The sequence below is a fragment of the Helicoverpa armigera genome, chromosome 17, assembly GCF_030705265.1.
Source record: "Helicoverpa armigera isolate CAAS_96S chromosome 17, ASM3070526v1, whole genome shotgun sequence".
NCBI lineage: Eukaryota > Metazoa > Arthropoda > Insecta > Lepidoptera > Noctuidae > Helicoverpa > Helicoverpa armigera.
In genome coordinates this window covers 4,170,776-4,194,410 of record NC_087136.1, presented here as the reverse complement: position 1 = coordinate 4,194,410, position 23,635 = coordinate 4,170,776, and the positions used below count along the sequence as shown (strand labels likewise).

Genomic DNA, 23,635 nt, shown 5'->3' with positions numbered 1-23,635 from the left:
GCTATTCGCGGAACCTCAAGCCAGCAAACAGTGGTAATAAATTCACAAGCCTAGAAAGGCATCAGCCTTTAACCAAGTAATTATTAGAACGAACGACCACTATCGGCGGTTATTACCGTATTGGCCAATATTCATGCGGCTGAAGATGTTATCGGAGCCCATAGGATCGTTATGAGACTTCAGAAACAAATCATGTAGTACGTGCCCCCGATAAACCACGATAGTTATGGTAATAGATGCTTGTGGCATAAAATATGAATCCAGTGCTCGTCAATAAACGAGATTTGATGTATTGCTTATAGATTAGGGCGTTACTTCTTATTGGTAGTCATAAAGTTGGCAACAGATAAGTAAGGAAGAAAATGTCTTCGCCGTAAAATAAGTATTAATTTAGCATAAACGAATCGCTCAGCGTTTAAGTTAACATTTGCATCAATCTGCCTTAACACCAACAAATGTCCTCATATACATGCAAATAAACAAAAATGCGAAACTGCTTGGTGTAGAAATGAAATAAAACGGCCATAAAGTTGGTAATAATACTCATATTTCATTGTAACAGCCCCCGACGGGCGCAGATTGAGGCGGCCGGGTGGACAAATCCCTAAAACTCGAGACTGCCGAAACGAGGCGCGCTGAAATACACAAATGTTATTGAAGACGGCGTCACAATGCTTCCTTACTTATTGTTATAACAAGCCTCAAGTGCCTTTGTTTCATAGTGAACTTTATACATGTGGCTGATGGAAAGAAATCATTTGAGTTGACTTGTTCCAAACAAACATAGTGAATTTCTTTCTTTTGATATCTATGTTATTTTAGGATTTACACAAAATCTGTGGCTTAATTTAATTATTAACATCCAAAATGTAAATGAAGCTGGAAAAATACTTTCATTACACGTATTTGCTACAGCCCTGCAATATTGATTTACAGAACTATTTAATGGTAATTTAAATTTAAATATTGTAATAATTGTTTACGCTGTCGCACCACTGTGAATTAATTAGGTAAAGTACTGTGTGCAATTTTATGATTAAAGGGTAATTTATCATTTATCATCTGAACCTCCGATCACGTACGGAAACGCCCGATGGCCCACGAACAAAAGCTGCAAGCAATCACACATACATGCATACATCGGTACTAAATAACCTTGCCGAATCACTTTGTATTGATAGTACAGAGCTAGACCCAAAACCGTGTACAATAACAGAAGCCAATTTGAACAGAAACGAATGCGATATTCACGATTGATGTGCAGGATAGGATAGTCGAATGTGTGCTGTGCGCACGCTTTCGTACAAAACGAAAATAGAGAGATTTTGTGGTAAAGTCACTGAGTAAATTCAGCTTCATACTTACCAGATGAATCTATAATAATTAAAATAAACAACAATAAAACATGATACCTACCTTCAAATGAGATTCAATAGTAAGAAATGGAAAATGATATGAATTTCAGCTGCACTGCAGCAGCCATGTGTACCTATGTCATTAATTGTATAGTCTCATCTCCACGTGTGGCATGTGATATCTACTTAAATATTTCATAATTCATACAAAAGTAGATTAAAGCAAGAAACTCGTATTAAAGCACAAAATTTTCATTACATGTCTAGATCATAAAATATCTCATTACGTTATTTAATATCGAATCGAAATGGAAAAACGTTGTCATGGCATCCATAGTAGGTACCCGAGTACCGGGAAAAATTATATCGCCCTAATTCGTTTTATTGAGATTGACTGTGCCTACATTATAAGCAAGAATTTTTTTTTGGGACAAATGTAAGTTATCTAAGTATTTACTTATTTAGCTATATAAGCAAAAAATTTTCTTATGGATTTCTAACTTTCGTCCGTGCGTGCCCATACCGTATAGAACCTAATGTCCTGAATCAATTACCTTTCCCAATTTTCAACATTTAAGTAGGACGCATTTCAAAGGTTTGAAGCTTTAAAATATAAGCTTACCTACGAGGTACGTTGAGAGGCTGGGATTTTAAATTAAATAAATAAACACTGTAAATTTTTACAGTCATGTTCTATTTTTGGAGGGACATGCTCTTCTATCGAGTGAACAGAATTCATATTGGCAACGTCATATTCGAATTCTCTTCATATCAGAGTATTAAGGATTCTGGGTCCATTTTTAGACCTATGTTCTATAAAAATGGTAGCAGCTGTGACCGAATTTTGGAAATATTACATCTGCGTGATATCCGATGTAAAATAATCATGAACTCAAAATTCTTGGCATCGCAACTGGAGCCTGGAGGTACTAGACGGAGGGTGGAGGTATTACTAGATGGTACTTCAAGAAAAAAAATGACAAAACTTATAAATAAAGGAAATTCCTTTTAGTTTAAGACCACTCGGGACATTTTGTACCACTGGGACACACTAAATCCCATGATTGTAAAGAGGAGAGTGCGCCATTTTTACGTAGACCTTGATTTTTAACTAGTCATACATAAGTACCTACCCTATATCTGAAGGGATGCGTCACTCAGAGAAGGTGTAACATATATCAGTAGAAATTGTGATATTCTTTTTTTCAGTTTTTAGCTTATAAATCTTCGAGACGTGGCAGAGAACTAGCGCTGTCCGAACTAACTTATCTACGAGTGTTATAAAGTAGGTACGTTTTCTTTGTAGGATTCTAAAAGGGCCTAACTATTCGATTTTGTATTGCACTAAATCGTTAAGACTAATAGAAAACTGAAGGTTGCTGGTTTTTTTTTTTTTTTTTTTGTCTCAAATCCCAAAATATTACTTATAAAAGTATAGACATAAAGAAGGAGGTTCTTAATTTTATTTCAAATGATTGGGTTGCTTATTTTTGCAAAAGCTCTTTAGAATAGAGTACCTACTCCAATAGAGTAGGTAGGTCTTCTCAACCGCTGTATTCCCTCTGGCCATTAGCACCCGTTTCGGTAAAGCTTTTTCAAACGACCGTAGTTTGCCAAAGTACTTAGCCCTACATATTTGGTAAGCACTTCAACAATTAATAGTTCAGAGTTCATAAACGAAACTAAATGGGTCAGGTATGTATAAAGCGAGTTAATTGGCTAAACATTGAACTCCCACATGAATAGACCGTGCGAACTTTTCTTTAGCTATTACCGCTCAATAAAATAGCGATTTTGTTCCCATTTTCGTGAATCACTATAGGAATATTCTTAGTTAAGTAGGAGCAAAGTCCCAAAGACTAAGTTGGCGAGTGAGTCCACTTCAAAATTCAGAAGTTCCAACTTCAAAAGGGTTCTCCATTACTATTTAAGCACGAACTTTCTTCAACAATAAACGGTGCTGTACCACAGTGACATCGATCTTTCAACTACGTAGATACCTGCGGTTTTGTAAGACCCATTGAAGGGAAGGTGATCATAGCTATCATGTCTGTTTACTTTGTCACACAACACGAGTTATGCTTTAAAAGGAAAACTTGCTTTGACACGTGTAAACGCTTCCGATACTTATTTTAATCTAACTACGGTAGGTACAAAATTCGCAATGCTATTATTTTCTGTAACGCTACGGAACAAAGCTTTCAGCCACAAAGCTGCATTTGTATAAGTAGGTATTTCCGCAGCGTCCTTCATAATTTACAAACAATCACAATTTATAGGAGGAGAGAAAAAAAACCTTGTAGATATTTTCCAATAGAAAATAATAAGACAAAAAAATATTGCATAGAATAAAGAAATTCCGAAGGCAACATTTTTACATTTCCTTTTCAAATAAAGACCTCATTACTTGCTTGTAAGTTCAGGATAATTGCCCGTTAAGCTGAAAAGTTTTTGCAGGCACAGTTGAATAGAAGAAATTGTTATTTTTTTGAACGTTTTATTTTTTGCTGTATATTTTCTTATATCCAGCGGTACCTTTCTATTTTTACATCAAATATCTAGCTTATAGAGAGAACTCTACTCCTGAATATAATATGAACTTTATTATTTCAGGACTCGTCTGCTAAACCTGATCGTGCCTTCCTTGGCTATAACATTGTTTCAACCATTTACTTCCGTATTTCGAAGATACGCCGTAGAATATCAAGTAGCCCATATAGAACAATAAATGAAGACAATATTGAAATACAAACGAAAGTACCTACTCGAAAAATATGTATTGTGCCAGGGCGTTGGAGCCTGTCGGAATGTTTTCGACGGAAATAATAATAAAGAGGGGAAACCATTGCCGTTTGAACAAAGCAAGGGCTCAAAGGCTGAATGCTTAGAACGCAATTACCGATGTCGAGAGGTTCCGTGTAGGGCAACTTTATTAACCATATAGAATTATTTGGGTATATTCTTCTACCATTCAATAGTAACTTACATATTATGAATCGAACCTAGGTATGCAAACCACGGAGGGCAAAAACTAAATAAAATTATTACCTGGAACATCGCAGCCTTTTTTAAATTTTAGATTTGTTGCTGGGCTACATTACTGAGTAGGATGTGTAGGACCTACTATTATTACGTGGACTTGCACTTGCAACAAACTGAAAAATCAGTAGTTAGCAGTAGTTTTCAAAAGCGCCAAATCGCATGTCTTTCGGCACGATAACCAAACCATAACGAGCCGTATAGGTACTTGCTGCCTATTGGCCAAATCAGCGATTTGACCACTGAAAATATAGTTCTATTCGCGTTGTAGTTAAATGGTGCAACTCACCAAAGTAGGTAGGATCTTACCATGATCTTACATACTTTGCTATCTAGCTACGTGATTCAACGCATGCCATCTATACTTTTATTGGAAAACAATTTACAAAATACAGTGGTTGTCATCTTGCAAACCCGAAAGGGTGCGTAGCTACTTCATTGTTCGCAGATAGTGCTGCCATCTCGCCGACAGTGCCCGTAACTTATACAAAATGTGTATTCTGAGCTTTATGAAGATAGTGTGCCAAAATGGAAACATCCTACCAACCCATACTTCATGAAGCAACTGTTAATTTAATGTTACTAGTTCTTAATTCCAAATAGTACTATTTATCTACAGGAAACTTACTTATTTAAATAAATAAAACAGTACTTTCTTACTTTAGATAACATTTATTACACAATAATCTACACTAGACAAATATATAATAGTCAAAACCTACTTGGGTTTTGCTTGTACATTTGATAGCTTTGTGGGGTCGAATTTATATGTTTTCTGCAGAGGACCTTTACCAGCTCTTGTGAAGATCATCTCATCTATCCGTTGCCTCTCAGCCAACTCTTTGGAAATTTTCATGTTTGTCCATGAATCTTTTGCTCCATCAATGAAACCTTTTTTCTTTATAGGCAGATTTTCAGCTGAGTGTTTAACCAACTTAGGGATCTTGAAGTATTCTCGTACAGCTGGTATTTTCAGTACACCAACTTGAATAAGTGATATAAAGTTACTGGAACACCAGTATACCAAAATTGCACCTGGGAAGTTGATAGTGAATGGAACCATGATAACTGGGATTGCCCTGAGGAAATACCTCATCATTTGCATGTTCTGTGCTTCGAGACGGCCACCATCAACTCCCAATTCAATAGTGGCCCACAATGTGGCACTGGTTATTATTGGCAGTAGGAAAAATTGATCAGGTACGGTTAAATCCATGAACCAGCCCAGACCTCCATACGTCATACTCTCCACCGGGCAGTTTGCCATCCCTCTCAATCCCATGAAGAAAGAAATAAACAAAGGAGCTTGAGCTAAAGGAACAATCATGTTCTTCAATGGGTTTAATCCTTTTTCTTTCATAAAGCCCACCATCTCTTGAGCATACCGGGCTGATTCAAGCTGATTGCCAGTTTGTCTAGCTTGTGTCATCTTCAATTGAAGCAACTGAATTTCTGGCAAATTGTTATTCATTACTGCTGAATTTCTCTGTGCAATAATAACTAGAGGGAACATAACCAAGCGTACACAAACCGTTCCAATGAGGATTGCTCCCCACCATGGCACATCCAGAGAAATATGTAAATATTCCAAGCATTGCTGGACCATACCAACAGGCGACCAGCCACCGAGACCTAAACTAGCAAAGGTGGGCTCTCCATTTGGGGCAATGGCTTGTACAGTTTCAGCAGTTAAGTCGATAAGTGTCGATGGATCAGGTACAGGCGGTGCTTCTGGTATACTATCGATTAAGGGAGATATTTTCCCTGCATCGCTGTTACCAGTAGAAGCAAACCTTACTGGTGCCGCTGAAGAACATACGTAATAAATCTTTGCTTTTCTAACCTCAAAATTCTTTTCAGAGAGGTAATTTATAACAGCACTTCGAGGGCGGCCGTGACGGCTAAGTAATTTGAACATATTGGTTTTTGTTTATAATCCCGTTTAAAATTATATCGATTATAAGTAAGTATAGTAAAAATTCAATGTATTTTGTTACGGCACATTTGACATAACGTTTGACAACTCGTAGTTTGACACTTGGATTTTCTTGCATGTTGTTGTCTATGATATCTACCACAGATCATCATAAGCCTTTCGAGAGCCTCAAATTCATATTATTTATATATTTCGTTCAAGGCTAAAGCCCCTATATTGTAGGCTATACCTAGCTTCACTACAAATCATATCAAATTCTAATTTGTGAATGATCTTGAAGCCGGCTATAAAATAAAAATAATATAGAACAAAGCCATCTTTTCATAAACAGAAACGGCTGTCACACGCACGTGTTTAATATAATCTATGCCAATTACTGTCAAAGTCGAAGTTTCAAAACAACGTGGGAATGTTGTTATCCTCATACTTGGTTTTAAATGTGTTATTTTAAGTTATGTTACTGTATTAATAAGTGCTAAACGTTTATAACCATGGCCCACATTTCATACCCTTTCAAGAAAACTAACAAGGCTGTGTACCAGAAGCCGGCTTCTGTTCTTACCGAAGATGCAATTTATTGGAAGAAATTAGGAGTAAGTGTTCCAGATTCGATTATACAGGCTTAATAAGACCAGTAATTTTAATGTAAGAGTTTAATGTGGCCGTTTACCCGCAGTTCACCAGCGTCCCGTGTTAGCTACTGCCCGTTCCGAGATAAAATACAGCCTATGTCACTCATAAAGGACGTAGCTTTCAAACTGAAGTAGTCTTGTTCTCTACTTTTCTGTAGTTTCGGAGCCAAATATGAAACTAACTTATTTTCTGGTTGCAGTCACCAGTGCTAGTAAAGGAGTTCGGTGCTATAGATTATTTGGACTTCAGCCCGGTGGAACCTTATTATTTTGCTGCAACATGCTCAGTCAGAGTACAGGTGAGTTCTTTCAAATAATATAATGGTCGTCTCTCGTTTTAATTAGTTCCATAAAATCTACAATTTCTATATGCCGAGGCATTTATATAAACTACATAAGAGTGCATTTGCACCTACATACCTATTTACCTATTCAAAAATAAATTCATTTGATTTGTGACCCCTTATTGTTTTGTGGTCTGGAATATACAAAAAATCACCTAATAGCAGTCAATCGTCTGAGTTAAAATAACAGTGATTTCATCTACATTTTCCAGGTATATGATCCCATAACCAAAGTCGTAGCCAAGAACATCTCGAAGTTTGTTGAAGCAGCTTACGGCGCTACCTTCAGGGCTGATGGAAGGCTTCTGGTGGCTGGCAGTGAGGAGGCTGCTGTTAAACTGTTTGATGTTCAGTCAAAGAATGTGCTCCGAGTCTTTACTGGACACACTGGCCCTGTAAGTATATTTCAATGATCACTATTATGTTTTGCACATGTAAAGATCCATTATCGCAAAAAGTGGGTTGTTATAAGATTGATACTTATGTGTAACTGTATGTGAAAACATATAGCTCTTAAAGCAATGAAACAGTTTCAATGTTCTCTTTAGTTGAAAGTTTAAGATCATCATGTTTTTTTTTTTTAATTTCAGGTGCACAGGACATTATTCACAAAAGATCATGTCAAAATTATCAGTTACTCAGATGACAAATCTGTTAGTTTATGGGACATAGCAACCGAAGAGAAGATCAACACTTTCACCGAACACACCGACTATGTGCGAGCAGGAGCCGCCAGTCCTATCTCACCAGAGATTATATTATCTGGAAGTTATGATCATACTGTGAAACTCTATGACTGCAGGTCTAATGAGGTAGTACTCTCAGTAAACCATGGTAGCCCAGTAGAATCAACACTGTTCCTACCTTCAGGGGGCATATTCATCAGTGCTGGTGGTACAGAAATTAAAGTATGGGACATCTTCAATGGAGGAAAACAACTAGCTAACATTTCTCAGCACCATAAAACAGTAACAACTCTTAGACTGGCCAGTAACAATAGCAGACTGATGTCTGCATCATTGGATAGACATGTCAAGATATATGACATATCTACATTCAAAGTCGTACACAACATTGATTTCCCTAATGCTGTATTGAGCATGGCCATTTCCAAACACGATGACACTCTAGCAGTTGGTATGATTGATGGCATCATTTCAATACGAAAAAGGGAGAAGCCAGCAAAACAATCAGATGAGAAAAAAGGTTTGTTTAAATTCGCACCAGATCACATACCTACAATAATTACAGAAGAAGTTCAGAACAAACATAAGAACAAACAAAATAGCAAGGTTACACAAGGGCCAGAGTATGACAAGTTTCTTAGGAAAATGGAGTTCACTAAGGCTCTTTCAGCAGTTCTTAAAACATATGTGGCTACAAAATACCCAGAGAAAACTGCTGCTCTGATACAAGAAATGTTAAGGAGACAGGTTCTTCATGTTGCTATGGATGGGTTAAATGACAAAGATATAGGATCATTACTTAAATACTTCAAGAAAAATCTAGGAGAAACAAGGTTTACTAGGGTAATAATTGATGCAGCCAATGTTTTTGTTGATGTATTTGAAAGCCAAGTGAAATCCTTCCCAGAACTTAATTTGTGGCTGTACACTTCGTTAATGAAAGAGATAGAGGAAGAAATAGAAGTTTGTAAGAGAGTGAGTGAGTTGGAAGGTGCTATAAACCTTTTGATGGCAGGAGCGCAAATTACAGAAACAAGTGACACACTAGAAATAAATGATAACTTTGCACCATCAGCTAAAGCTCTAAAAGAGATTGTTATCGATGTATAAATAGAATAAATACTATTACAATATTGTCTAAATCATAGTTTTATTTGTAAAACCTTCCTAGTCTTGCCATAAATAAATAGCAGTGTAAAACCGACCAAAACATGAGATAACGTTTTAAATTGAAAATAACAATGAACTTGATACGAAAATGTTTGCTTGTTATGCTTTTGAGGCAAAAATAAACGGGCTGAACCGCGTGAGATGAAGTTAGGTAAATTTTGGGACCCTGGAGAAGGAACAGCTATTTGTTATCTAGATTCTTACAAGTATAAAAATATATCTAATCCATATTTTATAGGTTGGTATTTTGTGGACACAGTGAGAAATGAGGTAACTTGTAAACACGAAATACCAAACGACACATTAAAAGCACGCCTAAAAACAAATCGCTTTATATTTTAGTATCTAATTGACATACTAATTTTAAACAAGGCTGTTAGTTGTACGCCTTAGTCTAAATACGTCACTAGCCAAGAAAAGAAAGAAACATTGTCTATGGCTGATTGTTGTCGGACGGACAAAATGACGTTTTGCAAGTCTCAATAAAAACGAATAATTTTCAAGTGCACCCCTGTGTTAAACTAACAAGTGATTATAAATGGCAACGCAATAAATCTATAAATAAAAATATTTACGTAAAACGATGTGTGACGCGTTCATGCTCAAATTGTTAACTGTAGCAATAAACTGTAAGTTCACTTCAAGGGTTTCATGTTATTGGTATATTTCTTATTTTGTTTTACATATCTCAGTGTTATATAAACTGGTCTGTTTACAAGAGTACATGAATTGATGTGATACATGTTCGTTAACCTTAAAAGTACAGGTTGTATTTATTTTGCATGTAATCCTGACATTGGTGTGACCACGAGTTATTTTTTATCGTAGGTACTCGTATGTAAAATTGTAAAACATGGATGAGCGGAAAGTCGCCGATTACTTTGTGATCGCTGGGTTACCGGAGAAACCGGAATTACTTGATGATTCCGACTCTGGACACCTCAAGGGATACAGTACCAAACCACCAATTACTGACATAGGTAAGTTTTTTTTATAAACTTTATCTCATTGGCTCAGCATTTGTATTTGGAATAATATCTGCTGCTTTTTAAAATTTGTCATTCTAATAAGGATTTACTATGCACATAACTTGGTTTCTGACTGTAGTATGATGTAAATAGTCTTTTTGGTTCTCTTATTTTGTTTGTGGGTGTTCCACATAAATAATTCAACTGTTTAGAATCTTCACAGTCTGTAACCAGACCTTGAAGGGCTTTATTGACCTATTCAAATTGTGTGGCCTTTATTTGGCAATCAATATTGAATATTATAACAAGTCCATTTTAACTTTAAAACAATATTGTCATACTTAAAATACATACTACAGTTAAAATAATGGACTAATATTTACTTCACATATTGTGTTGATAAACAGTAACAGATTTTATCTTTTGTATAAAAGAGTTTAAATGTATGCACAATATCAAAACATTGCCACAAAAAACATGCTTATCTAAATAAAACCAATTGTGTTAACAATGTTCTTAAAATAAATTCATTATTGTTTATTATTGCTGTTAAACAATAACATGCAGATAATTATACATAATAGAATCATACATTAAATAAACTGTCCATGTCACACTTATTATGGTGAGGACAAGTTACTTTGCACCTAGTAACTACATAACATATGTATCTATTACATACCATTCCTAAATCACAAGATAAAAACTATTTGTTTATGATAAACACATCATGTTTTTTTTTCCATCGAATGACTGCCAACTTACAACTGTACCCAATATTATATTATCAAACTATTGTTTCTCTTACCAAAGATAAGAATTTAACTTTACTTGTATGGATCTAATGTCAAAATTATATATCTATAAAAATCAATAGATGAATAGAGTATTGGGAAAGGCTGTTAATTGTGAATGAGAATATGTATGGGCACTAAAATTCAAATATGGAATCCAAAAATTTATGTAATACAAAGTTTAATTTAAAATTTAACACCTTGGTGTCAATTTGCACCAAATATAGCTTGCATTAAGGTCAATGAGGAAGTGATTAATTATTGAAGACCAACTACATAGTTTGCGTAATTGATTCTCTAGGTCACTAATGTATTATCATTTTGGTCATGTTTCATACATACCTGCATATTTATTAAGATTTATCTGACTGACATCCTGAGTTTATTTGCAGTGTATCAAGTATGGGTGCCGATTAGTATTCCTCATGCTATAGTACTTAGTGTAAACATGTTGAATCAGTCATAATTATAATAACAATGGTGTATGGCTATGTTCTATCACTTTGTATGTATACATATTCCTATTTTAATCCAGTTGTAGGACATTCCTGAATGGCTGGTCACACTCGGAAGGTTTGTGGTCAGGTATCATGTTGCACTGTGCAACCGATACTTGGTTGTATTAGGAATGTGCTGTTGTATATTATCTGTGATTATTAATAATTAAGAATTATGATTGATTATCTATATCTAACTATGCATATTTTTTTAAGAATTGAACTGTTCTCATAGTCTGAGTCATCTTTTCCCAAAAATGTATCAAAATGCTGTCTTAAGTTTATTGTGGTAAAAGTTAAATACCTATTATCATTTTATTTTTCTAAGTAAAATGACATCAATAAATCTAGATTTCTAACTATAGAATCAGCTCCATAAAAGATAGTCTTATCACAGATAGTACCTATGCCCATGGCCTAATATTTTTTCTGTGTAATACATTTTTCATTATATTGATAACAGCTGCACCATATAGTGTTATTGACACTGATTGGGTGCAAGCCCAAATATAATACCTACTTACCTTGACCTGCTAACCATTGAGTTAAAATCGCAGAATATAGCTACATGAAATACATAAAGTAAGGAAACAAGTCATAATATTTTGTGAAAGTACATAAACAAGTTCATGAGACATAGCAGATATGTGCTGATTTGTCGCCTAATGAGCGAAACTCGTTTTATCTGCATTATGGCCGCATCTAGGACACTTCCCTTATCTAGAAACTGGACATCAACCTGATTTATTATAGGCTAACCAACCACTTACTGTTGTGCGGTTAATCGGTATAATTTAGAAAACATTAACAATCTATTTGTATTTATTCTCCGTATATTATAGCACAGCTTGTAGTTTCTGTAACAAAATTTTCTAAAACAGACAAAGAAACACAATAAAATATACTGCCAATTTTTGTGGACTCAACCCATGATATATTATGATATGTTAGATATGAGATTACATGCGAATACACACATACTAATAAACTAACCTTTAGTACGCATGTACCTGTCGAATAAAAGGCATCTTTATGTACTTGCATTTATTTACCTCTGTACCAAAACCCTGATAAGCCCCTTGGCTTCTTTCAACAACTTATAAAGATCATTAATTAAGATAAGGCGAGAGTACATTCAGCCTTATGATTCATTTTATATTATAAACCGACATTTAATTTTGTAAACATATCCCATGTATAGATCACAAAACAAGTAAGGCAAAAAATGTACATCAGACTGTGTTCCATAAATAATAATTTTATTGTCATTATTAACCTTTTTGAACTTAACTACACAATGCCTTAGACTTGACTTCTGATCAGCGTTAAAAAAACAGCCTTGATGAATATAGTAAGGCTGAACTAACTTCACTTTGCAAAGATGTAAAATCACAAATCTCTTTGAAATAAAGTCTATTTTAGCGTGTTTTTTTGCCATTAATTTCGTGAAATTCTGGCATTAATCAGATATAGTTACGTCTGTATATAATTGGTGGCCTGACTGTACATTTGTAATAATTGTTTTGGTATTGCATAATGCAATATGGAACAGGTGTGCGGTTTATAGTTTATATCAGGTTAATATTAAAGCCAACTTGTTTTCCATTAAGCCACAGGTTTTATGAGAATCTGTAATAAAGGATCATGCATCATTAAAGTCGTTTGAGAGGTCCTGTAATAGCATTAATCAAACTTTCCATTGGCCAACTTCTCACTTTAGAATAACCTAGAAAGCTGGAAGTGATTATAGACGGTACTTATAATGCTTTAACACCCCGCTGTTACGGATACGAATCTATCTAACTAGACATAAACATGTCTTACGTGTTTTATTTATGTACAAATAATGTTACTCAATATTAACATTTGTTATTTATTTTATGAAAAACTATTATTTGAAAAAAGAGTTTAATGATAATTTTGTAGATACCGTTTCTGAGACATCATTCACACATATTCATTATGCTTAAAGGTCAATTGTAAGACCCCTATTCGTCGACCCCTTCAATCCAGATACATCCATTCATATCACATTGCAGTTGCTTTCCTGATAGTATCAATCGATCTCAATATATTTCTCCTTTTGTTACGCGCTCCCCATAACTCGTGTGTCTTCATCTCGATTGTTTAACAAAGGGCCACGATCATTTGACCCGCAGTCTGTACTCGTTCTGATATATTGAGACCATTGATGTATCGAACTACAAGTTGGGTTCAATGCCACTTAAACCTCTAGATATACTCAGCCAGCATTGTTTGCATGACGTAAGAACGCATGCGCATTCTTTTGGATATGAATTGTTAATTAGTCTGCCGGTCATAGATAATGATTGTTTACATTACTTATGCGCCGCGTAGTTAAAAATTTGTAACGCTACAGTTACATGCGAGGATTATACGGCGGGGCAGAGAAAGGCTTCGCACGGATGACTAGATATTTTGGTTATTACATTGTGATTAGGAGGCCTTTGAGTACCGGCCAGTAAACTCACTTACGCACATTTTATGTGTAAAATAATCAGGTTCTACATAGGTAGTTGAGGCGCCAATTAATCTTAAAAAATATAAATGACGCGATCGAGTTTGCCAGAAGTACTTACTGATCTACTAGCATCTACTCTGGAAATCCATTAGCAATGTTACCGCCCATTCATGACTACGCCTGAGGCCCCTAACAACATCTACTCGCTTAGTACAAAATACTTACCAATTATAGTAATAATATGTTACAACGAATAAACCAAGGCCATACCTAAAGGAAGTAGAGCAATATAAATAAAAACATAAATAAAGAAAGAAGGACAGACATTGTCAAGGCAACTGTATTGGTTCACAAAGAACTACAAGCTAAAAAATCTTTAACCCTTAGCAGGTATTGTGGGTCAAATTCGACCCAGAAGCGGACATTTTCGGTAATTATTCTTTTAATATTTATGCTACGACTGCGCGCTTCTATGTATTCTCAGTGCGTCGCTAGCTGCGGCGGGGGGGCGGAAGTGCAGCGCTGCAACTATCTTAGGAGCGGAGGTAAGTAGCCGACTGGGTCACGTTTGACCCACGACACCAAGTAAGTAACTTTTTTCACTGAGTGTAATTTGTAACTTTTTTTGTTTTAGTGAATATTTCTACTACAATGGGGGGCTTTTTGAGATGAACGACTCAAATGATGATTTGGAACCGGAAAATCGGAAAGGACACCAAATATAAATCAAGTTTCAGTCATCAGTCCCAGTTTGAAGAACCAGTTGCAACGACCTCTTCTGCAGCTTCAATTTCAAGTCGGAAAAGGACGCGATGCTACCTATGCGATTGGAAAAATGACCGAAAACATTCTCAAAAATGTTCTAAATGTTTACATATTATTTGTAAGACACATTCCTTCCAAAATGTTCAGTGTTCTAGAGTTGTCAGAAAGTATAAAGACTAATCTTGTTAGTTTGGAAAAAGTCGTTTTGATTTTGGTTGTCATTTTTTTTATTTTATGCTGATGTCAGAAGCAATTTATTTTTTTGTTATCATAAGGATATAAAAAGTGCCATACATATCTTTTAGTTAAAGTTTTTCATACATTTCTATTTTTTTTTTATGTTTTAAGTTCACACTAACCAGAAAGTGCCAAAAAATTTGGTTAGTTACAAATGTGTGTAAAATATAATAATTTTTTAATATTCTAAAATTAAACCAAGATCATTTTGTAAAAAATGCTTCTATTATTTCATAACTAACCATATTTTATACAAATAATAAAAAATATACGTTCTACAACAGATTTTTTGGTATGGGTAAATTTTGACCCACGATACCGGTAGTGTTGCCAAAAAAGGCGATACCAGCTAAGGGTTAATGTAACATTGAGATTCTTTGTGAATTATTTCATGCTTGTTTTATTTTAGCAAAACAGAATTTTCTGATGTTGAGAGATGTTTGAGTATGGCTGGTGGCACGCAAGAATGTATTTGGATAAATAAGTTATGCTTTAAGTAAATACATATAGTGATGTTTGTAAGATATCGATAAACACTTTATCTTCACTTGGTGTTTATAAAAATATACTGAACAGGCTAACACTCAGAACTGTGTAGTGTAGAATATCGTAGAAAGATTGCAATCCGTCCACCACATTCATGCACGAAACCAACCTTCGCCCTTCGCATAGCGCAGAAACATTACGCAGCATTGCACCAACTATGTCGTTATTTTTTAATATGAAGTTTCAAGAATCTGTGCAGTTTACGTTAATACCTTAAATAATGTCTCTTGATCCTTTTGGAAAAACAACGAGAATGTGTCTGTGAAGGTCCATCGTATTGTCTTAATGTATTTTTTTAGATAATTCTACAAAGACATAATCTCATTTTTTGTTCCAGGAGTAATATTTCCTGGTCTCGAAGAAACTGTTCCCGACGGTTACGAGGTGCTCGAAACAACGCCCACAGGTTTACCAGCAGACTTGAACCATGGGTCCATGCGGTCTCCAGAATGTTACCTTTGTATACGAAGAGGCAGGAATCGACCGCCACTTGTCGATATCGGTGAGTTTTATGTTTTCACATCTATGGAATAATTTGGGAAGAAAGTGTTAATATATCATCTTTCGCAATTTTATTTGGGATCGGCGCAGCATGTTTTCCTGATCCATACCATTGTCTCCCGTCTTCTTAAAAGTAACATTCTTTTTAGACATATCGACTTTCACAACGTCCAAATATTTTATTTTGTGTTTTTATCCCAACCAACAGAAGGGCAATTAGCCTATTTGTATGTACTTTTGGATGTACTCATTTGCACTTGAGTTAGATGATGAAGGCTTGCTTTGTTTACTAATATTTACTAACATGTCCATGTTAAACTGTGTTCACTGCTCAAGCTGCACTTTACAATGTTTATTTACTCACATATGTTCAGCAATAAAACCTCTTTGGTAAGACCAAATGCCTTATTTGAAAAGAAAAAGAATGGTCGCTTCAATAGGACTCTGTATTTTATGGCCGATACGATCGATGAGTAAGAAACTTACAAACTTAAAGTGGCTTACTACCTAATGGGTCGCGATTTACTCATATTATTAAGATAGTATCAAACAGTTTATTTTTGAAAGGCTATTATGATTCAAGATATGAGTAACACAAAAAGTAGGTACTTTAAAAACATTAAACCAACACCCAAAATATTTTTTTATTCGTGTTTCAAGGGATTTAGATTTCGTCATTATTTAAAATTGCGTTTTGATGTAAGTGAAGACCCTGTCTAAAATACGATCACCGTCACCGCGAAATATAAAAATGTTCCAACATTAAAGCGTTGCTCGCCTCTTCAAAATAGGGATTGTTATTTAGATATTCATCTGAACAGTTAACCGCCTACACTTGACTAATCAGACCAATAGCTCCAACAATAAACGAGCTACTAGAATTACGGAATAAGAACTACACTGCATGACTCCATTAGATTCTAATGCGTTGCTATTTTGTATGAATAAGTATTGTGTCATTTTTCGTCCTGAGATAAAATTAGACTAGGTACCAAGTCTCCCAAATTGAACTAGCTTACATGCTCGGATTTAACGTAACCAAGAGATACTCTTGCAAGAACTTCCAAGTAGTATCCAAGTTCATTTGTTTTCGTTGGAAAAGGCATCAAAACTTAATTTAGCTGATACCGGGAAAAAGCTAAAAGAAACGAAGATGCACAGGAGTTACTTCATATGACAGCATGTGTCAATACCTAAAAAGCTGGTAAAAATGGAACATGACGTCGAGCAAGTTAAGGAAAGGCTGTGTTCTTCATAATTATTAAAAAAGAACACCTATACCAAGAAATGTTGATACATAATATGATTTTTAGACCGAAATCTTTAATAATGAATGATGGCAATGACGTTAAAAACAAGAATCTGTTTCCGTCACTACGGGGACTATCCAAATTGACCTACAGTTGAATAAAGCCACAGTTCCATGTGGCGTATAGTAGCTACATTAATTATAAATAATTCATGAGCAGCGGAAACGTAGGTACCGATAACACATTAAATTAGCCGATTCTATAAATAGGTTTAGCGATGCATACAAAACATTGGATTAGAAGGTTTTAAATGTCCACAAAGTTGACAGTTTAAAATGATTATGCTGTATTAGTAACTTCATTATGATCGAAAGTTCTTGTATTCCCTTTACTGACTTCATTTTGTAAGCAGGGGATTTATATGATAGCTTTCGGACTGCGGGCCTTATTGCGTTTTCTGCACGATAAGATACACCGCAAGTTTTATGGCTTCGACTTTCCTAGAGCAAGTTCGTATGTAAACATCCCAAATCGGGTCACTGATTTCGACGAAAATGTCATAAGACTCTTTTGTTTTTATCTAACGTTAATATAGAGGTGTGCCAAATAAGAATATCGATAAAGGTTGGTCTCCGGATCTGCTTCTTGCTGATATATTATAATGCCTGACATATTTATTCCAATATTCTTACGACCATGTACGATAGGACAGTGACCGTGGCTACTAACATATTGACGTACAAACGATGGCTCACTAACACAATGGAGGCTACTGACTCGAATAAAATAATATGCAAAAGATGAACGAACTGGCCTCTAAAAGGTATCAAGTCTAACTAGATTACTACCGGAAAACCGGACCCATCTACAGTGAAGCTTTAAAAAAGATTAAGCACCGTTATCTGGACAAGAAAAATAATCACAATGCACACTGGGATGACGTCACACGTGGCATAGTAAATCCATCGAATACGCATAAAGTAGGTTAAGTCTTTAACATAGATAGTTCATATTATATCGCAGATTGTTGTGATAAAGGGTGTTACGCTCTACTATCAGTTTGTATTATGTGATTTATCGAGACCACACCCGATTTTTTGTAGATATTTTTTTGCTATGCTTTTTTGGAGCTGGATGCGAAAAGCCGAAAATCGAACTCAGTGGCGTGCACTTGGAGAGACCTATGTCCAGCAGTGGACTGCGATAGGCTGATGATGATGATGCTTTTTTGTAATTTGTATCTACGATATGTTTGTTTATCGTAAACAGCTCTATGTATCTATAATATGACCGTTGCTGGTAAACCTATCAAAATTCAAGGTATAAATGAATCATTTCACTATCTTGGGTTTTATTGGAAATGAACTTATCACCTGGTAACTACCAGAATAATGGATTATTTTACTACTGATATCCGGAAATGCCTAATATTATTAAATATTAGCTCTTCTTATCTCATAACAGGAACTGTGCACGCTGTGTAAACATGCAGATGATAATGGGGTATAATCCGGCGAAAAAAATGACAAAATCTAGGATTTTATATCTACTATATTTACCTAAAACGTATAAACAATAGTGGAGTCTGTTGACAAAGTAAAATGCATTCTAGTTAAACTACGACCTCGTTATGAATAAATTATGACTAGGTCAGGCCAATTTTGATTCGGCAAATAAGAAATAATGAAGTTGCCCCAGAATACATTTTCTCCTTCATCGTGGGAGCATAGACAAAATAGCAAATTGTCTCCCCTACATACTTACTTACTACTACTTTTTGAGTTCCCTAGACAGCACACAGCTACAATACATTACATTAATTGTAACTGGGGTGAATCTAAAAATAATAATTATCATTATAATAAACCAGTAAGTGAACTTTCGATTCATCTGTGTCGCAAATACAACCAAACAATCGCCTTACTTACCACATATAGTACAACGGACTATACATCACAGACAAAAACCATAACCAAGAAACAAAAACTCCAACTGCAATGGCGCTTGTTATCTTTTTTAACCGACTTCCCAAAAAAGATATTAAGTTCTCAATTCGGATGTTTGTCTTTTTTATGTTTCTTCTTACATCATTTATAAACCTGTTAACTTATAACAATATATCTTCCACAGGTGTCATGTACGACGGCAAAGAACGTCTCATGGCAGACGCCGAAATGGTCCTTGTCTCCGCCGGTGGCAGATTGGCCAATGTTAACAACTCTACGGCTAAAACCTTCATTACGTACCGCAGGGCGCATACGGGAGCCCCTTGCAATGCCTTGGTGGTTGTCGATGTGTGTGTCATAGTGGCCAGCAAGGGGGAATGTCCACCGCACGCCTTTTGTATGATACCCAAGAATTTGAATAAAGGTGAGTGTTTTTCTTCTCTATTCGCAATATGTAAAATTTTTAATCAAGCAAGAATATTTAACTTTGAAATATCGATAAGTATGGGACAACACTAATCTTTTATTTGTTTGCAATTTGTAAAATGGATAATCAAGCATTAGAAGTTATCGATAAGTTCATCACCTCACTATTTCATAAAATAGATGTGTTGCTTGTTAGCCAAAAATAACTAAATATTCTGAATGTAATTGGGAAAACTATTCTCAAACAGAAGTAAGTGAATGAAGGCCCATAATGATTTTAATTGTTTGCCCACTTTGATAACCGCATTTTAATTGAGTATTAATTTCCGTATTGTGTTATCGTACTGTAAAGGGAAATTGCATTCATCATTTGGCTTATCTACAATCATATCGTATGACCAATTATACAAACGACAAATAGTAGTAACAATATCGACTTTCACTAGTGTAATATTCTGTCAATGAAAATCTTATTAGGATGATTCTGTCCTTAGTAATTTTTCTATCAGGCATCAAAATATATCTCGGTTGCAAATGACCTACCTAAATACTATCTTTGCTAATCAAATCTCAACCATATAGCATAGCATATAAAGTCAATATTCTATTAATTTACTACCACCATCGTTTAATAAATGTATGTGAACTCAAATTCCAGGTTTAATGGGCAGTGATGTGTTTCTCTGCTACAAGAAGTCAATGAACCGTCCACCACTAATTGCCTACAAACCCGATGTACTGTTCAGGTAATTATCTCTAATACTATGTTATTTACTTCTTTAAATATTACCTTTTTACTAGGCACACTTACGGCTATTTCCAATAATTTATCTGTTGATTTGCTTACTAGGTAAAGATTTCTGATATCAGCCTCTATACACATCATCATCTCCCGAGCCTTTTCCCAACTATGTTGGGGTCGGCTTCCAGTCTAACCGGGTGCGGCTGAGTACCAGTGTTTCACAAGGAGCGACTGCCTATCTGACCCTCTAACCCAGTTACCCAGGCAACCCAATACCCCTTGATTAGACTGGTGTCGGACTTACTGGCTTCTGACTACCCTTAACGACTGCCAAGGATGTTCAACGCCTTTTGACATCAGTCCCGTAGACGTACTCTCAAATTCTATCTCTTGTAAGCTAAACAACAGGTAATAATAACATATTGGGAATGGCCGGTAGTCGTCGCAACTAAGATAGATGAATTAGGAATGTATCAATCATTGTATTGTTTTTCCTTATGTGGTCCAATATTTGCCCAAATCAAGGCCATTATCATCATCATATTAGGCAATTGCCGTACAATGCTGTACGTAGGCTTTCCCCAAAGAACGTCAATCAATCAAGACAATTGTTCAGATCAATGTTCAATACCTTTTCCTTATAATTTGGGGAACTCAATGAGTCATACCTAGTTTAAATTAAGATCTGTACTCCGTTTGGTTAGGCACTTCACACACCACAATCTATAGAATTTTTACACAAATGCATATCAAAAATATAAACTACTGCTTATATTAAAATAATGATTCCATTTACATAGATTTTCTTCACTTTTTGAATAGGAGGATATACGAGGATTGTTCTCCTTTAATTAGGTGCCTACTCAAATCGAGTATAGGATTAATTTTACTTCTACTATTAGTAATACAAAAAAATATTGTAATCACATTAAGTTGTTCACTGGGCATGCCAAATATATTTGTCCAGTTACTATCAAATTCTCATAAAATACTTAAAACTCGAACTAATTATAAAGTTCTCAGCATGCGTCATTAATTAGCGCTTTGAAACAGACCGATGTTAATGATTTACCGTTACACCTAGTTTAATTGGTCGCGTATCAGTTTGAATGAAAACTGTAATTTGTAATGTTTTTCTACATTCTGTAGTATAAACAAGTTTAACATGAGTAATGATATAATTAATTTAATAAACCGGACCCTGACTAATATTGAAGTTATTGCACTAAATGTGCACTATCAGATGTCTCCAAATAAACCTCCAGTACATTGGTCGAATTTTACAATAGTTTCTCAAATTGAATAGTCTATTATTCAGATTTCGAATTTGTACGATTGTACGATTCATGGGTCAACCGCTGACGGCAGCTTGTTTATTATAAAAGCTCGGTAAGTTAAAAGGCCCGGGCCTGTAATAGGCGTGATATAATGTCCATGAGATCTAAACACTCTTAATTTTAAAATATGGCATTAAAGAACACAGACACAACAAGTTTTAACAGATGGCATCTGTGAGATAATCGAAATTCTATCAGTGCAATATTATCTGGTATTTAAATATATTTATTGGCCTTGACTTTTGGGATATGACTATTTTTGGAAACAACTCAACCAAAGAAAACAGTAAACAACTCTTGTACTCAAAATTTAATTTGTTTTTAAATTAACGAAGGTGAAAATATGAGGAAAATAATAAACAGACTGTATTATGCATAACTCGCTGGCTTGTTTTAGGGCTCAAGATATTTTATATTTGGAACATACGAGCACAATAACATTTCTGCCAGTGTTTATGTAAATAAATTACCAAAAAGTTTCTACATCATTTTGCCTAATAAACCTCTTTTCCCATCCATAGGTATCCAACGATAGAGCGACGTAACTTATTATTTCCTACATCAGTACCGCTTTTTTGTTTGCCCATGGGAGCAACTTTAGAACTATGGCCTAACAATGCGGCGATGCCTAAACCCGTCTTCTCTACTTTTGTACTCACTGTTGCGGATGCTACTTATAAGGTAAGATACGATTCCTTTAATCATAATTACTTTGTGACAAAAGTTTATTCAAGACTTGTTTTGTGGACCAAAAAAACGTTGACAAAGGAAATGAATCATCTCACAAACTTTAAGTCTTAAAGAAAAAGTTGACAAATAAATGAAAACGTCATCGACGTTTGAACACTAAATAAATGCTTATTTATGAAGAAGCAAAAGTGTGTATTCTAGTGCAATCGAGATCTTCTTGTAAAATATATAGAATGTCAATGAACTAGCAAAAAGTTTTAGGTAAAAAACTTTTCAACTATTTAAGAATATTTGTACAGTGACAGCAAAAAGTTGTAACATCTCAATTTATTTGCGCGCGTGCATGACCTAATGTACGAAAATGTAAACGAGACAAAAGTACCTTTGTAAATGTGGTATCATCTTCTTCCTGTAATACTTATTTATTTGTCATTTTAATTGCTCTTGAAATGCCCTAGTCGGTAATTTGCCTTGGCACAGAGATAGCGGCAAAGTTATTTGATGAGAACTGTCACATCATCATAATCAGAATTTGATATTTATTTTGAGAATTTCAACTTCATCTCCTTCTATGCTAAATAGCGACAATCGATAAATAATTTGTAACTATATAATTACAATATTTATTTATTTTATTTCAGGTGTATGGTTCAGCAGTAACCTTCTACGAGAAGTACCCACACTCGAAATTAACTGAAGCACAGATGGAACTACTGGGGTGGAGAGAAGGAATATCACAAACGACTCACTCGGTGTACGCTATCAAGTGTATCTGTTTGCTGTCGCGGTGGCCTTTCAGTGATACGTTTGAACGATGGCTGCTTTATATACTAGTGAGTATATTTGTATTTATATTATATTGTGTGGAAATATTTGAAAAATAAACTTTAAAGGGCTCAAAGCAAGGGATTTGGAATTTATTGTAAAAAAGTGGAAAAGATGTCAATTATGTCAAAAAGTATTGCAAGCTTTTTAGGGTTCCGTACCCGAAGGGTAAACGGGACCCTATTGTTTTCGCTCCTCTGCCCGTCCGTTCGTCCGTCCGTCCGTCTGTCACCAGGCTGTATCTCATGAACCGTGATAGTTAGAGAGCTGAAATTTTCAAAGATGATGTATTTCTGTTGCCGCTATAACAACAACTATAATTAAATAAATATTTTGAGGGGCTCCCATACAACAAACATGATTTTTTTGTCCATATTAGGTATAAATAATGGACTCGCACTTGGCCGGTTTTTATTTAGCTTTTGTTATCATAAAATAAGCTGACCTATAGTACTATATATGTACAT

General features: G+C 35.1%; 3 protein-coding genes across 8 annotated transcripts in view; 2 read left to right on the top strand and 1 right to left on the bottom strand.

Annotated features, from left to right (window-relative positions):
- Window positions 1-5,046: 5,046 nt before the first annotated feature.
- Window positions 5,047-6,441, bottom strand: LOC126055829 (mitochondrial inner membrane protein OXA1L). Its single transcript, XM_049846552.2, has one exon. It carries the CDS (start codon window positions 6,310-6,312, stop codon window positions 5,113-5,115), a length of 1,200 nt encoding a protein of 399 aa, XP_049702509.2. The 5' UTR covers window positions 6,313-6,441; the 3' UTR covers window positions 5,047-5,112.
- Window positions 6,442-6,690: 249 nt separating this feature from the next.
- Window positions 6,691-9,134, top strand: LOC110373834 (U3 small nucleolar RNA-associated protein 15 homolog). Its single transcript, XM_021331206.3, has 4 exons — window positions 6,691-6,923; window positions 7,163-7,261; window positions 7,519-7,701; window positions 7,897-9,134. The coding sequence occupies exons 1-4, from the start codon at window positions 6,822-6,824 to the stop codon at window positions 9,100-9,102; spliced, it is 1,590 nt and encodes a 529-aa protein (XP_021186881.3). The 5' UTR covers window positions 6,691-6,821; the 3' UTR covers window positions 9,103-9,134.
- A 425-nt stretch (window positions 9,135-9,559) lies between these two features.
- Window positions 9,560-23,635, top strand: part of LOC126055687 (DENN domain-containing protein Crag) — a 37,312-nt gene continuing 23,236 nt past the window's right edge. For all 6 annotated transcript variants that reach the window (XM_064038989.1, XM_064038987.1, XM_064038985.1 and 3 more), the window contains exons 1-7: window positions 9,560-9,791; window positions 9,991-10,142; window positions 15,789-15,953; window positions 19,333-19,572; window positions 20,233-20,320; window positions 22,175-22,334; window positions 22,985-23,176. In XM_064038989.1, coding sequence (XP_063895059.1) covers window positions 10,016-10,142; window positions 15,789-15,953; window positions 19,333-19,572; window positions 20,233-20,320; window positions 22,175-22,334; window positions 22,985-23,176 — 972 coding nt within the window. In that variant the 5' untranslated portion in view covers window positions 9,560-9,791; window positions 9,991-10,015. The remainder of the gene's footprint in view (window positions 9,792-9,990; window positions 10,143-15,788; window positions 15,954-19,332; window positions 19,573-20,232; window positions 20,321-22,174; window positions 22,335-22,984; window positions 23,177-23,635) is intronic.

What these genes read in the sequence shown, in the direction of transcription:
- LOC110373834 (XM_021331206.3), top strand. Translation starts at nt 6,822, where the DNA reads ATGGCCCACATTTCATACCCTTTCAAGAAAACTAACAAGGCTGTGTAC. An exon ending in CATGCTCAGTCAGAGTACAG is followed by an intron (nt 7,262 to 7,518) that starts GTGAGTTCTTTC and finishes TACATTTTCCAG; the next exon opens with GTATATGATCCCATAACCAA. An exon ending in TTACTGGACACACTGGCCCT is followed by an intron (nt 7,702 to 7,896) that starts GTAAGTATATTT and finishes TTTTAATTTCAG; the next exon opens with GTGCACAGGACATTATTCAC.
- LOC126055829 (XM_049846552.2), bottom strand. Translation starts at nt 6,312, where the DNA reads ATGTTCAAATTACTTAGCCGTCACGGCCGCCCTCGAAGTGCTGTTATA.